General features: G+C 41.8%; 1 protein-coding gene across 2 annotated transcripts in view; it reads left to right on the forward strand.

Moving 5' to 3' along the window:
- LOC134205391 (bromodomain adjacent to zinc finger domain protein 1A) overlaps window positions 1–17,332 on the forward strand; it is a 44,096-nt gene that overhangs the window by 16,945 nt on the left and 9,819 nt on the right. For both annotated transcript variants that reach the window (XM_062680622.1, XM_062680623.1), the window contains 2 exons: window positions 12,601–12,918; window positions 15,813–17,244. In XM_062680622.1, the coding sequence (XP_062536606.1) occupies window positions 12,601–12,918; window positions 15,813–17,244 (1,750 nt within the window). The remainder of the gene's footprint in view (window positions 1–12,600; window positions 12,919–15,812; window positions 17,245–17,332) is intronic.

Below are 17,332 nucleotides of genomic sequence, written 5' to 3' on the forward strand. Positions count from 1 at the left end.
TTTCGGTCGCTTAAATATCAATTATGATTAAAATGTCTAACTACTATTATCTAATTCTTATTAGCGGTTGAATTTGTCGAAAACTCAAAGTTTTGAGATACGAGTTCGAATAATTGAACATTAAATAATTTGTAATTCAGGTAAGCCTAAATAATCCACCATTGTGAGCAAAGATCAATAAGATTATCTGCGTTGTATAGGACAGTGAAGCCCAAACAACGTGGGCGGTTAGTCTGGGATCAAGGATCCGTCCGGAGCTCAAGCGAAACTTGGCCATAGTTGTTTGAAGGTCGAGTAACACCCGTCGTAGAGTACGACTGTGATCTCGCTAGCCAATAAGCCGCGGGAATAGCCGAATTATTACTACCGGCGGCACTCCACTTCGCTAGGGACATCTATACCCCGAGATTCGAACCTGCGCGCGAGTCACGTGGGTTGTTCCGACCGGTTACTTGGAAGTAACCCGCAACGAACTCTGGTGACGACCAGGGTACTGTTGGGCCAATTTTGCCACTAGAAACGAGCCGAGCTCCTGTTTTTCAACTCCGTGGGACGTCCGCAGCGGGAATCCGTCAAAAGCCCCGCCGATCAGGTCAGAACTGTCCAAGTAGCTCACGATCTATCAAATAAGGGATAAATTTAGAGATTGCGTGACGTCACAGGGTTAGCTTAGGTTTTCTTGAATCAAATAAACTAGCTGCAATAATAAATAGGATTCGATGAATTCGATCGATTGAAATTCGCGATCGTGGAATTGTAAATTGCTTTAATTACTTCCAATTTAGAATTACACTACACAATCAAACGTCACGTAATAAATTGAATTCTTTACTGACTGGTTTATTCCTACTTTAAGCTAAGCTTTTCCCTGATTGGTAGAACATCGAGGGTTGTATATATTTTTCTTAGATTAAGTCCGACATTGAAGTCGAAGAATTTGAACTTGGTTAATTGCCTACGATCTATTTTGTGTGTCGGAGTGTGAACTTCGGTTCTGGTTGAAATAAGACCTGCCCTGAATAGGCAGTCTCATCCGGGCGAAATTAAACGAGCTAGCGGTCCTTCGGAAACAGAAGGTGGCGCTTAAGCCGCTTGCTTATAGAAACCGAACGGAGCGTTACAATACGTTAGCATATAGTCTGAAAGATGCCAAAAGACTTTGTCGAAGAAGGTATGTAGCTGGAAGGTCTACAAAAAATAATATTACGTTCCGAAAATTGGTTGTTCAAACCATATGCAAAAAATCAATGTTCCTGCCAGCACTACCGGACAACCTATGGTTATCGAAGGGCAAAACCCATCTTCCTTCTTGCCGGATTTTTTCTTTGTGAAATGATTCCGTATAGCTCCCATTAGCTCTAAAGCCCTATAAGATCAATTATTTTGGAATAACACTCAGTTAAATTATTGGTCTACGTAGTTCGGCAGTGCTGGCAGAATAAACCATTTTTTGCATATGGTTTGAACACTCAATCTTCGAAGCGTTATAACTTTTTTCGTGGACGTTCCAGCAACGTGCCTTCTTCGGCAAAGTTTTTCGGCATCCTTTGGGTTATACTTTAACGCAATGTGCCATTTGGTTTACGATGAACTGAAACCTCTAGAAGTAGAAATGCAAAAATATACGTTCTCCCATACTAATTTCCATACAAACTTCAAACGCGATGCGGAAAGCGAGGAAGTAACCAATCGGTCCCAAATTCTGCACAGTTATTCAGGACCCAGAATGGCTTCGAAAAACCATTGATTTGAAAAAATGACCATGACGCCCCACTCTAGTACCCACTTACCCCGTATTTTCACTTGCCCCGGGGTACCTTACGTGAAAAGTGTGGTGGATGAGAACCACATTTGTTTTCAGGTAAACATGAAGTGAAGATTTTTCAGAGTGTATGGCCAGTAGGGTGAATCAAAAAAAGCTCTACTTTTGCTCTACACGGGTCATTCGGTTGTATCTCATGTTCTGAGTGCTCTCCAATAATTCGAGTTGATTTGGATAAAAACTGGCTTAGTCGTTTCAAGTTTGCATAAAAATTCTATGTTTCATATAAAAATTAAAGAGCTCTCCAATTAATTGCAGGTCAAGAGAATACGCAGCTTTCATTCAACGAAAATCACATCTGTATTAATCATTCCAATAATCCATTTAATATTTGTGGATCTTACGGTTTGTCCTACGACCGATAGAAAAGCCGATAAACAAATTGTCGTAGCCAAGCAAATCTGTCTTCCGTTTGCCTTTTTACCTTGCTTTTTACCAACGAAAACAAGCGAAGAACACCGAAGGATAATTCGCATGTTCACGCCTCAAAAACAGAACACTGAATGATCGTTTATTTTCACCGTTCGAATAATCTAGAATTCCCATTAGCCTACTGAGATTGAATTTCAAATTTCTTCTCATTAGCTTCTTAGTATGCTGGCATTTCAAATGTCAACTACGAATGAATTTCAAATTCGTTATCAATTTTTGCCTTTCTCGTACAACAAAGTTGTACCAGAAAGGCTTTCATTTCACTCCCAAAACGTACTTTTTATAGAGCGCTTGTAGACCCATAGTATTATATACCATTCGATTCAGCTCGACAAACTGAGCAAATGTCTGTCTGTCCGTGTGTGTGTCCGTGTGTGTGTGTGTGCGTATGTGTGTGCACATTGAAACATTAGCCAATTTTTCTAGTACTAAACCTGAATCGATTTTACTACAACAAGTTGCATTCGATGGGGAATGTTTTCTTCTTGTTCACTATTGAGTTTCATAATGATGGCACTTCTCAAAAAATAGTAAATATTCAAAGAGTTATGAGACATCCTTATTTCGTAACAAATAAGCTATCGATTTTCTAGGTTATGTTCTCCCAAGACACAATTTATTCGAAACCGGCACACTGACAGCATAGAATACACAGCTTACACGGAAGAAAAAACTTCACAAAGAAACATAGAAACCCATTAATGAGTTAAAAAGTACCTATTTTAAGATTTCATGCATACACTGAAAATTCTAGTTTATTTTTTCAAAATGACCTAAGAAACATATTTTCATGAATGAATTTTAATATTGCGATCAACAGACCAATATGATAGCTTTTGATTGCAGTACACAAATTAATTCATGAATAAAAGGTGACATATGTTCTTTTTAAAAGTTAAGCGTCATTTCTGCCATTTCTTTCCCCTATGGGCCGATGTGAGCAGTGAGAAGTGAAAAGTGAGACGTGAGAAGTGCGAAGTGAGGAGTGAAAAGTAAGAAGTAAGGATCTGTCTCATTTGGAGAATTAAACTTAAAAGTGACAGTTCGAAAATTAAAAAATCACCCCGTTATAAGAATGGCTGGTGCTACCCAGCAATTCCAATAGGACATCGATGGAAAATGATTCGATATCTGTCAAAAGTAATCTTGCTCTGCGAGCAGGGTTATTTGGTAATTATTGAAATGTCACTTTTAAGTTTAATTTCAGTTTAATTATCCAATTGAGACAGACCCTAAGAAATGAAAAATGAGAAATGAAAAATCACCAGATGATCCGAAATGAAAACAAAAATGTTTTTCCAAATTTAATCTAGACTATCCTTTGAAAAGAGCTGAAATTTTTTTGCTAATATTTTCAAATGGATATATTAGAAAACGACGCATCCCACAAAAAGTGTTGTATGGGTGACCATCGCAAAATCAGTCAAACTTTCTAGTGAAAATATCGGAAACAATCCAAATTGAGCCCTACACTGAAAAAATCAGTTTAAAAATTTTAAAGTCGATTTGCGAAAAACGCCCTTTTTATTTAAATGAAATTTTGTCTCAAGATAGGTGATTATGTTCCCTACCAACCGTCCATATATCGCAAGCTGGGCACTCTTAAGGAAAAAAGTTTTCTAACAAAAACTTTTCTTGTCGGAATTATTTTCAGTGTATTTTCATCTGAAATTAAACCAATGAAAGCCATCGTTATAGAACCCCAAGCAAATCAATTTTATGATACATTGTCTAATTTAGTCACTAAATATAGTTTGTTTTTAAATTAAGAGTAATATTAAAAAGGGGTTTATATCTTCAAAAAAATATTATATTCCATTATTAGCTTCTTTAGTTGCGACCAGTTACGACCAAAACATTGTACTCTGCCTGACTGTACAGGAATACTTAATATGAGTATATATGTATACATATGTTAAATCCACCCCTTAAAGACACTGAAAAAATCAATTCCGTCAAGAAAAAGTTTTTTCCCTTAAAAGTGCCCGGCTTGCGATGTATGGACGGTTGGTAGGGAATATAATCACCTATCTTGAGACAAAATTTCTTCCAAATCAAAAAGAGCGTTTTTTTGCAAATTGACTTTTATTTTTTTTAATTGATTTTTTTAGTGTAGGGTTCTATTTAGAGTTTTTCAAAAAGTTTTATTAGAAAGTTTGAATGATTTTGCGACAGTCACCCATACAACACTTTTTTGTAGGAAGCGTCGTTTATCGATTATATCCATTTGAAAAAATCAGTAAAACAAGTTTGACCCTTTTCAAAAGATAGTCTGCATCAGATTTGGAAAACCTAAGTATGCACTTTTCTTTTTACAGCACCTTTTATGTATTGACCAATAAATTGACAAAAGTCAACTTAACAATAAGAACACTTGCAAGTTCCCAAAAGTCCTATTTGGCTTCATGCATTTCTATTACATTTCTCGCATAACTTTTCAAAAGGACCTAAGTAACATTTTTTCATGAATTCTCGCTTAACTTTTCAAAAGCACCTAAGTAACATTTTTTTCATGAATTAATTTGAACACTGCAATCAATAGTTTTCATGTTGTTCTGTTGATTGCAGTACTCAAATTAATTCATTAAAAAAATGTTACTTAGGCCCTTTTGAAAAGTTATGCGAGATTTATAGTACAGCAAAAAGCCATCTAGTAGAAAATCTAGATGGATTATTCCATTGCTGACAAACGTTCATTTCGAACCAAAAACCGCAAGTTGCTGGTTGATTTTTTGTCATATACTCTGTCTCGCTCAAACCAACAGCGAATAATCTAACGACTACTTTCACGAACACTTTATTGTCAGATTTTCTGGATATGATACACTGCGCGGCGTTTGTAATGTTCCCAAATGGGTACTTGCACAAAACCTCACGCGGCGAATGACTGTCGAAAGGTACGGCCGCGACAAACGATACACCTCATCCATAAGAATCAAGTAAACGGGGTGCAGAAAGCGCGGCGGTACCTTTCATGAAAGGTTCGCCGCGTGCAATTTTGAGAAAATCAGGCAATAAGGACCAGCCACTTTAACCGACCGTGTCCATTTAGCAAGTATGGTGTTGAATATAATCTGTACATTAAAAAAACAGTTTAATAAAGTAAAAAAAACTCAGCAAGTAACCGCACAATATTGAGTAAAACAAATTAAGTGTGTAGCATTTCCACATTCAATGAATAAATTTCGCACCGTGTATACTGACAGCATTAAAGTTTGTGTTGCTTCTTTCGTGCTTTATTGATGATGCTAACCCTTGTGCTAACCTCTCAAGCAAAGCTTTCCAAAGCTTCAAATGTGGAACACGAAAACTAACACACGCGCTATAGAGACCGAAGCCGATGACTTTATCCGCTCGCATCAACACAGTTGTAAAAATTTCATCGTTGGAAATAAAAATCGCATTCGTACATGCTTTCTCGTGCGCTCGTTACGTTTGCTGCCATTTTTTCCTGCTTTGGAAGGAAAGAAGAGGCATGTCATTGAGGCTAACTGCTTATTGGGTTGGGTGGTTTGGGTGGAATGATGGTGTAGTTTGGGCATTTGGATGATTTGAACTTAACGTTCGTTTTCATACACCTCATTATTTCCATATTATGCAGCTTTTTTCCATCGATATTTATGTGAATTGTGTTGTTAATTTTCACAAATGTACTTGTACAATTATTACACAAAGGCATGCAAAATCAATGTATGACATACAACTAGTTTTATTGAACTTTAATATTACATTGGTGAAAAAACACTACGTGGGAATCGGCCCTAAAACAATTGTAGACGCGCTGTCTGGACAGTTAATCCATATTGTATTTTATAATGTATTTTTTAAAACGTGCCGCTGCGCTAATTATTGTACTATTTACCCACGATCGCATATTTGTAACATATGCATTTTTTCCTTTCTCGTACAACAAAGTTGTACCGAAAGGCTATTGCCGATTTCACCAATTTGAAGAGTTATGTGTAGATTGTGATTTGCCCGTTTCTTTTTCTCACACTCACTCTCATTTCGGGTTGATCGATTTTTGTTACTGAAATTTACCCAATTATAACCCATTACTAATTAGTCACATGTAAGCGTGTACACTAAATCGATTCCCGCCATGATTTGACGTCTATTTGTTTTCAGATTGAGCACTCACACACAAATATTATACACGGAAAATCAAACTTTTTTGAGTGTATTGAGTGTGAGAAAAAGATGACTGTGAGAAAAAAATCTCGCAAAACTCTTATAAAGTGCAAAAAGCGCAATATATGATTGCTCCAAAAAAACTTTTGATAGAAAGCCCGGAGACCCATAGTGTTATATACCGATCTACTCAGCTCGACAAACTGAGGTGATGTCTGTTTTTTTTTGTGTATATATGTGTATGTGTACAAATTTTGTAGACACACGTTTTAGAACTTAGAATTATCCGATTTACTCGCAACAAGTTGCATTCGACAGGGAATTGTTTGCTATTGAAAATGGGCCCGATCATTGCTTTTCGGAATTATTGAAAAATCATTGTTTTCCCACAGGTCCCCCTTGGAAAAAAAATCAAAAAACAATTGTTTTTGAATGGTGGCAAGGCAAAAATATTAAAAATGATCGAAAAAATGTGATCTATTCACCCAAAGAGCTTTTTTGACCTTTTTAAAGTGATTTTTTCAATATATTTTAAATGCACGAGAAAGGCATCATCACTGCTAGGTGGATTAATCTGGGTTTTTTCTATTAATGTCATTTTTAAAAATTGTTTTTGCCATAAGATTTTTTTTCAAAGTCGATTTTTTTTCAAAAAATTAATTCTCATAATTTCATGCATTTTGAGTCCTTTGGCATAAAAAAACAAAAACAAAATTTCACCCTAGTGAGAAAAAAAGTTTTGATTAATTTTGAGCACCTCTAAATCATGTCCGATTTAGCTCAAATTTTACATAGAGGGATATTTTTGGCTACGAAAACGTTTGCGTATTGTCCGGTGTTAAAATTCGATGAAAAAAATTCCCAAAAGTCCAAAAGTGTTCTAAAAGAAAACATCGATATGTCAAATTGTTTTTTTTTCGCCTTTCTCGTACAACGAAGTTGTACCGAAAGGCTATCATTTCACTCCGAAAACGAACTTTTTATAGAAGCCTCTGAGACCCATAGTGTTATATACCAATCGACTCAGCTCGACAAACTGAGCACATGTCTGTCTGTCCGTGTGTATGTATGTGTGTTTTTTTTCTTCCTAAGCAATGGAGGGGGAATCTGCTCAACAGACATCCTGGGTTGTCCAGGAAGTGCGGGGTTAGGGACCACCTCCAACAGCAAACGAGGGAGGCAGGACTACATCCCCGACCCGCTAAACCGTTCCCATTGCCGCCAAGCCCATAGTCCCTTCGGTACAACCAGAAAGTAATGCTTCAAAGGGGGGCCAGTGCACAACGCACCCTCGAGGTTAGCTGCGTGTCCTTGCAGCACCGAACATCGTGACTCGCTTTTTTAGAAGAACACCATGGTATCATGCCAGCGCATTGCCGGCTTTCCAAGTGGGCTTACCACGCCCTATGTCCTCGGAAGGTGGGAAGGGTCGACTTCGCGCCTGCTTCCCTCTGCACGACTGGTATCAAGAATGATGATGCCGCGTGCACCCCAAATTGACCTCTCGGCGACAGGGTCTATTCGACAACACACAAAGGGACTTGCCGACGCGGTGCCTACGCCTGCACCAGCCTTGACGAGGACCCCTTTCCGTCCTCGGGCTCGGAACCCGCCCGGTTGAGCGACGCCGCGAAAGCGACGATACCATGTTGTTCTTCGCGCGGCCACTTGTTCGACAAAAGGATCGAGTTCGACCACAGAGCATGACCACCGGTATGACCCATGAAGCCGACTCCGATCCCTTGGACCACCACTTATTTGCGCCTGAACTAGCCATCCTTGAGTCCACGCGCCACCTTCTGTGTAGCTCCGAGACGATTTGGGCGATAGCCGATAAAACGGCGTTCCAGCCAACTTCATCTTTACACATCCTCCGAACTAGGTTGTCCGGGGTAGTGTCCAGACCACATGTGGCAAGCATGTGGTCACGCATTGCGCGAAAAGCCAGCTGTGTTACCTGCACTGTGATTTTGCAGCACGCTTAAACGCCGGGCACATCAAACCCCTCATGGGGTGCTTGCTGTTCGCAGCTTTGCTGGAACAAATCAAACAATTGGGAGGGTTCGTGCAGCATTGTGCCTTATGTCCATCCAATCCGCAGCGTCGGCAGAGATTGCTTCTGGCAGGGCCTTTGCAGTCCCATTGCTTGTGCCCCGGTTCCAGGCACTTGAGGCAAACTGCGGGTTGCTCGTATATGCCTATTGGGCACACCGACCATCCCACCTTGACGCTCCCTAGCTTGACTACCTTGGAGGCGTCCGCTGCATATAGCCGAACCAATGCTACCTGCGTCCCTGCCGGACCTTTCCGTAGCCGAACGGCTGCGGTGGGCGTCTCCACTTCACACTGTCGCCGCAGTGCCGTGACGAGCTCTTCGACTTCGGTGATCTCATCCAGGTCTTAAACCCTTAGATTCACCTCCGTCGTGAGTGCCCTCACCTTGACCGTCTCGCCTAGGACTTCCTCCGACAATTTCTTGCCCCTGGAGCGATTGGCGCCTACCCTAGACTTGTTGCTACCCTCATACGCCTGGGCCTTCTTTTCCTGCCCTTGACATCTTCGGTTTCCTCTTGTTCTTGACCAGGGTCCAGGAGGCGTCATCCCCCTCTATTTCCCTGGTCTGGTGCGGCTGAGAGCTCTCAGCCTGCCGTAAACCCTTACCACCGTCTTTCCTGGGTGTACGGACCTTTCCAGGTCCTTCCTCCCCCGGTTTTGGAGGTACCTGGCCGGGGTTCAGCTTCCCAGCCCCACTACCCTTGTTCGGGCTAGTAACCCTCCGCGTTTTGGAGCGGCCCCCAGGGAACTCATCCCCTGGAGACTGTCTCCCCCGTTTTTGTGTCTGCTCCGTTGGAGCAGTCACCCCCGACGTGCCCGCAAATACTTGAGCCTCAGTCTGGGTAGACTTTGGCACCACCGTCTTCGCTGGCACGCCCTCGGTCGATTCGACCTTGCTCGAGTCCGCGAATCCTTGGGCCTCAGTCTGGGTAGACCTCGACTCCACGGATTTCACGGGTTCGCACTTGGCCGTACCGACCGCCCTCTCCAGCTTAGCGTCCAGCATCGACTTTCGAAGTTCCTGCAAGCTCCTCTTGAGGTCCTTACTGATATTATGCTTCGATGACGCAAAGTCGATGATTACGTCCAGCTGTTCCGTCGCCACCTCGAAGGCCGAAAGCCCATCGCGTTTGCGGTTCATCGCCTCCACAAGCCATGGGCCGTGAATAACCCCTACCGGCGTTTTTTTTAGCCGAGATGAAGGTTAAGCAACCCACGCTGGCGCTGCGCACTGAGCTGCCGACTATTGCCTCTGGCCTCCTAGGCAGAGACCTGAACAACCCACCTCTTACGAAGGGGTTGTCGCCTACACTACTACCACTAATTGAAGAATTGACTTGGTTTTCCATTTTGGTCCCACGAGTTGCTCGGGAAAAGAGGTCCACCACGCCAGAGCCCAGCATGACGCGGTAAGGGACAATTACTGTGGGTGGAGGGTGCCCAGGTACCCCACAGGCTCCGTTAAAGGCCTAGCTTATTATTTCACCCTCCTGGCCATGCATCCCCTCGGCACGGGTCGCTTAACGCCTTGGGATTAGGGGTTAGGGACGATGGTCCCGTTGGTCGCACCCACTCACTCTAGCTGATGTCAGAAAGACAACAGTGCCCAGGCAGCACTACCAGCTAAGTACGCAACCCTTAGCTGGCGGTCAATTGTCATCGGAAGACCTGTGGAAGCGTGAGATTGGAACTTGTGAGGACCAGAGCTGTGTAGGTCCCTTTTTCCCAGATGTCAACTTACCATTTTGCAGCCCATTTGTGTGTGTATGTGTGTGCACAAAAGCTATAAAAAAACATTAGATAACTTTTCGTGTAGTAATCCTTAACCGATTTTCTCGCAACAAGTTTTATTCGACAGGGGACAAAGCCTTGTTGATCACTATTGAATTTGATAACGATCGGTCATTGCGTTTAAAAGTTATGAAGAAAATGGTACATCGGACCGTATAAACTAGGGATCCTACATTCAGAGATATGCGAAAGCGGCCATCTTGAGCCAATCGAGCATTGAGAGCTGTCAGAATCTGAGCCAAATGAACATTGTTATTGTTGCGGATTGAAAGGTATTGTGATTGTTATGAAAAAGATTTTACGAAAAGTTTTATCGAATAAACAATTTGTTTTACATTGGCAAGTTGGAGTAGTCTAGTTTATGCATGGTACTTTGTTCATTTGTATTGCACTTTTATTTTAGTGATAATGCACTGTTGGACGTTAGCTAACGAAATCTGGAAATGCCATTATGGACAAAGTCATGTTCGACAACATTTTGCGCCACGGCAAGTGCTAGCAGCGTTTGTTTACGAAAGTAACAGCGTTGCTAAATCGTCTGGAAAAGTATTCGCACATCTCTTAATATAGGATCCCTAGTATAAACCCCATATAAGGTTGGTGTCGTAACTAAATGCGAGAAAGGCACCACCAACGCTAGGTGGATTAATCTGGGTTCTTTTAATTGCATCAGATCTCCACGTTTCATGCATTTTTAAGTCATTTGGCATCAAAAACAAAAAATCGATTGGGAAAATTTTCATGGGTAAAAATTTCAAAAGTTTGACGAATTTTAGGCACCCCTAAATCATGTCCGATTTTGCATGCGGTCATATTTTAGGGCAGTGAAACTTGTGAGCAATGTTGTTTTTTTTTTTAAATCCTTTGACAGTTTTTTTTCCCATACATTCCCATTGGAACCCTACTAGATAGGACCGAAAATCGAATTCGCCACCTACAGATTGTCAATCCTACGCCTTAGCTCGCAAGTCCAACTGGATACATAAAAGGAGTCCCGAGCAGAGAATAAAAACAAGCTGATAACTCATTTTGATATTGTTATTTCTGATCACATTTTAAGAACATTTTAATTTACCCACGACATGAAAGAGCATATGCTTTCGCGTGGTGGGTGTTTCATATATACTGATTTTTTTTTAATTAACATTTCCCCACAGAGACACCGTGATCAAATTTTTATGACCCTGTGGTCGAGTTAATAGTAATCACATCAGACAAGAGAACTGAATGCTGTTTGAAAAAAGTAAAATGATAACATTTCTTGATATCACTGAAAACAAAAGAAAACTTATTATAAATAATAGTGCTGTCCAATGAGCAACTCGAAGTTGTTCCCGTCCTGCTCGTTCTTTTTTGTCAACAAACGGGCCTGAGCGTGACAGGAACAACTTCGAGCTACTTCGAGCTGCTCATTGGACAGCATTAATACAGCCCGGTGGCATCCCTATCTCACACAATAGGTTTGTTTTGCAGCCAACATTACGCGACCGTATCCCACTGACAGTTCTGTATCTCAATGAGAATCAAATGTGATGCTTGTAAACAAAACACATACTATCAGGAATTTTACACTGAGATGTTGGCTGCAAAAACATGGCGTCGTGCCACCCACCTGCATTAATAATGCTGTCCAATGAGCAGCTCGAAGTAGCTCGAAGTTGTTCCTGTCACGCTCATGCCCGTTTGTTGACGAAAAAGAACGAACAGGACGGGAACAACTTCGAGCTACTTCGAGCTGCTTATTGGACAGCACTAATAAAAGATATTTTAGTTACCAGATAAAGATTGTCGCTGTCGTCGCTGTCCGGAACATCTTTTGCTGGCGAGGATAGGGGAGCTAAATGTCAAAGATGGAAAATCCATACGATTTGACAGCTTGGTACCCAACATGTTCCGGACCGCAGAACAAAGGGAACAGAAGCGACAATCTTTATCTAGTAACTTTAACATTGTTCGAACAACTTCACACACGTTCAAACAAAGCAGCAACCGAAGCGTTTTCGTGGGGCGGAGTAAATGTTCGTCAAACTGCTTGACCGTGTGTACGTTCCATAATGAGTTTTCATTATAATAGGTATATGGAGCAAAATATTTTGATACCTATGTGGATCATATAGTGATATCAAAATACTGATATATTGTTCAGTAATTTGTGGCGAATATCAGTTCACAAGGGCCCTCCTTAGCCTAGCGATAACGAATGTTATTGTTATTAAAGTAATTCAATTTAAATCTCAACCATTCAAATTCTTCATTCTACATTCAAAAGAAAGCGTGTTACAATCGAATGACATACGATTGAGTAATGAAGACATACTTCAAGAATAGATATAAAATATTTATTTTAATTTTTTTTCTCCATTCTACAGAGACTATTTCCACCACGTCGTGCTCATCTCATCAATCGTTTGGACGTGTGAGATCACTGGAAAAACGAATCTCACGTATGCGGAAGCGCTGGAATCCGAAAAACAGGCTCGCAAACAAATCCGCCTGTTTCCTGCTGCACTTCGGGGTCCATTCTTGCTGGTGGCATCCCACACCAAGCGGAGTTCGTTCAACGAAATGCTCGACGATGTGTACGGCTACGTAAAGGATCATTACTTCAAGGGTGAAACGGTCGACGCCATCGATCCCAATGAAAACGTCTACCGCGAGGCTAAAATTGTCGAGGTGATACCGTCAAGGTAGGTAACGAAACGAATAGCTGATGTGCAGTGTATTTTTGTACAGCATAGGGGAAAGTGGGGCAAGATCGCCACCCTAAGCTCTGACTCTTGTGGAACACTAAAAATCCTCCGCATGCTGCAGATTTTTCGCTTAGCCATATATTTGTGATCTTTCCTACAATACAGTATTGATTTTGTCACTCCTTAATTTTGTCTACCCCAGATTTTATCGCGCTTTTTCGACCCAATTTTGTCACCACAAAAAAATTTCAGTCCCCGCCTCACGATCAATTAGGCTTTATGCGACTCCGCCGCAATCTTTTACTCTCCGAGCTCTCCCTTTCAATGCGACTCCGCCGCAAACTTTGCTCTTATTCTCTCAGACGAGGACCAACTCGAGTTGGGAACGAATAGCTACGGGCTCTCCCTCCAACCTTCGACTCGATTCCTATGAGCACCTGTGAAGATGCTACTCCGTAGCAAGGAATTTCCAGATCATCCAAATGATCGAAATTTTCAAAATCTTCTGTTTTTACTTGGTGGGAGGGAAGCTTTAACTTCTGGACTGCCCGAGCATCGACTAGATCAAACAGCTTCATGGAGCCACTGGCGAAAATCTTCACAATCTTCTATTGTTTCTCTTTCTGCTGTATGCCATTCGTCCAATACATTTGCAGTGGTTGTATCGGTCCATCTGCTCGTAACAATTTCGCTAGATTCCTGCTCACCAAGGTTACAGCTGATCCTTCGTCGATCAAAGCTAAGGTATCGACTTTTATCCATCCGTTGTACAGGGTCACTGGAGCCATTCGGAAGAACACCGTTGGATTCTGTTGACGATGACTGTGGCATTGAACCTCCAGCGTTCTAAAATCTGACCCAGCACGAACTCCGGACAGTTTCGCCCGAAATGTCCTGATTTTCGGCACACGGAGCATTCTACCTCCCGATAACGTGGTTGAAACGATTGCTCCGGTTTCCTCACCGCATCCGACAGACATGGCTGACAGCTCAACGAAATATTTCCTCCTTCTGTTGATTGGACGAATCCTTTTACTTTCGGCTTATCGTTTTTCCCAGCCTTTCCATGTACCTCCGCCTTTTCAAAGGTAGCTTTAGGCGCCTCTTCCACAAGACCTTCCATAAATCCCCCGAAGATTTCCAAATCAACCGACTGCACGCGTCGCTTGTGCTCCACCCACTCCACCCACTTGAATCAAGCTCTAGAATAGGATGTTTAAGATGATCAGCTAATCCCACAGCTTCAAGATGCTGTCTGAATTCTTCAACAGCACTCCCAAAGTCTATCACTGACTCTAGGCTTTCAGCTTTAGGTCCTTCCATTTCCTGGATAGTGTTAGCCAATCTTGTTGATAGAATCTCTGGTTTGCCGAATCCTTCCGTAGCTTCTCGATGATCAACGGTACATTTTCAGGTAAGAGAAGGCAGTTTCGTACTGCGTCCAACGCTTTGCCTTGGAGAGCTTCTTGCAGACGGACTAGGTTCTCGGCATTGGTAAAACCACACGACTTGTTCGCCTGCTCATACGCACTAATGAAAAATTGGCCACTCTTCGGCGGCACCGTTAAACTTTGGCAAGTCGCTTTCACTTTCGTGGAGACTCTCTGCTGAATGACATCGAACTCATCCTCCGATAAATGAGCAATAACTTCCCTTTCAAACAATGGCCTTGGAAGACTGACGTCGGGTATTCCAGCATAACATCTGCTTTACTTCTGCCTTGCGTGGATTCGATGGCTTCACGTTGCTTTGAAGGTTTCTCGGAAACAGTTCTTTCAGTTTACCTTCTGCCACATCAGCCTTCGCGCCATCTCCTAATTCCGGAAAATCGTCATTGTCGAGCACAAAATCGCCAACGTTCCCATCCAGATCTATAATCTGCCTCAGAGCTGATCTTCTTTCCAGCATCTTCTTTCGCTCAAGCTCCAAGATCCTTCGCTGGTTCTCCTCTTCAAGCTCCTCCAGTCGATTCCACTCATCGAGTTCTTTGAGTTCTCTCAATGCGCAGACTCGCGTCGACTCCGCCGACGGCACACTAACACTGTTTTTTATGGTGATTGGACCTTGATCTTGATATCACGCGAATGAAGCCTTGACTTAAGTCCTCACCTCTGAAACACATTCGCGCAGAAACTTTAGGAACCGGCAAGTTCATTGTGTGTTCAATTCATTTGTAATCTGTAACGAAGCCCACATCCGTTTCGTAAATCGAAGCATGCAAAATAGAGCAGCATTACAACAAATGAACATGTTTTTTGAACACCGTACAATAACAGAAGCAAAGATATTGAAAGTTTTACACAAATGTACCTGTAGTCTGTAGTTTTGCTCTTCTGTTCTCTTATATATGTGTGTATTTCACCAAATAATGTGATGTGTACGACAGACAGTCACTCTACATTCATCAATTTGGATAAAATCCACGGTATTAGACAGTGCGCGGAATTAGGGCAGTTCACGGTATAAAAATCATGAAAAATTAAAATTGATTTTTACTAAATTTTTTAATTTATTTGTTAAAAAAAATAATAAAAAAAATCGGTTGTAAAACTAACGAGTTAGGTATCCCTATCATGGAAACTCCAAAACTAAGTCAAATCATTTTAATCAGACTCAGAATGTGTCAGATAGAAAAGAATATTGAAACAATATTTGCACTTATCTGCGCCTGCACTTATAGGTAGCAGTAGTCAACAACAATAGCCTGCCTTCACTGGACTTGATTACGCTGGTTGTAAGAGAGACCATCCAGTCAGTTGTCGGCACCTTTGCCGCCTTTTGGTAGCTCAAATTGGCTGCCTTAATCGAGCAGCTCCATAATTACCAATAATTCATCAAGTGTGGAATGCTAGGTGGTTTAATCTCAGTTTTATTTATTTGTTTCATTACAGCAACAAAAACAGTCCAGTGAAGACGGAAAAAATCAAGTATCGTGTTTGTTCGGATGACGGTAGTGAGCCTAAGGAGTGGACCTTAGTTACAGAAAATATCAAGCGGGAACGCAGCTTAGCTACTCGTGACAAATGTAAAGTGTTCCTAAAGTTGCACCTGGAACAGGTTAGCGGAGTGCTCAAGATTAAGGAAGCTTCCATCAAGAAACACGTAACCGATGAAAAAATTACAGACGCAATGATTTTCTTCGGTAAGCCGCCAGATTTTGGAACCTCAAAAAGTTTACAACGAGCTGAAGAAAAGAAACGCATCGAGCAAGAAAAGAAACATTTGCCCGATAAGACTAAGAAAAAGCCTGGTCCAAAGCCAGGTTTTAAGAAGGGCAGCGATGGAAAACAACAGAGTATGACAAAATACTTGAACAAATCGGCTGACGAAGCGAGTAGTAGTAAAGTGAAAACAGAGGAAGACGAAAAGAAATCCGAAAAGAGTCTAAAGGAAGAGATGGAACGAAAGCAGAAGGAGAAAGCAGAGAAAGAGGCTTTGAAGAAGAAACAGCTGGAAGAGCAAAAAGCGATTCTAGCCGAGCAGGTGGCAATTGCCATTAAAAAGTTCAACCGCACTCAAGAGGATCTAGAATTGGTCGATCAAAAAGTCATTCCGGAGGCCAAACCAGTGACCACCATTATCGATTCGAAGCACTTCAGTGATTTTATGTACATTTTGGAGTTTATGACGTCTTTTGCGGAGTTATTATCGATCAAAGACAAGTTTGCGAATGGTCTATCAATGGATCTGCTGGAAAGAGCTTTGCTGCTGAAAGAAGTGAATGGGCCGTTGAGCGACATTCTTCAAGTGTTGCTGAGTACCATCTTCTCCCATCAAGTAGAGGAAGAAAACGAAGTGTATATTAGGTACGATACGGCATCTGAGTTTGGAATGAAGAAGAATGGTATTCCATTCCACAAGAAGGCGACTGAAGCTGGCATATGGTGTTATACTCATTACTGCACCAAACTGAATGAATTACCGATGGATTCGACCACCGTGTCCGAAATACTGCGACTGCATTTCCTTTCATCCGGTGCGTTGATTGAGGATCGAGGAGCAAAGTGGCGGTACTCTATGAGAGGAGGATACAACAGCTCCGACGACCCCGGTATCCAGATAATTTTGAACAGTCCGCACATTTTAAAAGCTCTCAACTCACACACAGTATTCCAGCTTCCAGTTGGCGACATTTTGAAAATTTTGAAATGCCTCATCGACCAGCTGTTAACCTATAGTAGCGTGAGAGATTTGATAGAAGAACGTCTGGATAAGGCCAAAATAGCCAAGCAGCAATATATTTCGACTAATGCAGCAAAGAGAAGGTGTGAGGCGCGCAACAACTCCGCCAAGTGGGATATGAAGAATGAAATAAAGAGAAAGGTAAGCATAAAAAACTGCAAGCGCTTGGGTCGGTTTTGATACAAACACTTCTTACTAGGTATTTTATATTATTTTATATTTTCTCGCT

Source organism: Armigeres subalbatus, chromosome 1 (assembly GCF_024139115.2).
Source record: "Armigeres subalbatus isolate Guangzhou_Male chromosome 1, GZ_Asu_2, whole genome shotgun sequence".
NCBI classification, from domain to species: domain Eukaryota; kingdom Metazoa; phylum Arthropoda; class Insecta; order Diptera; family Culicidae; genus Armigeres; species Armigeres subalbatus.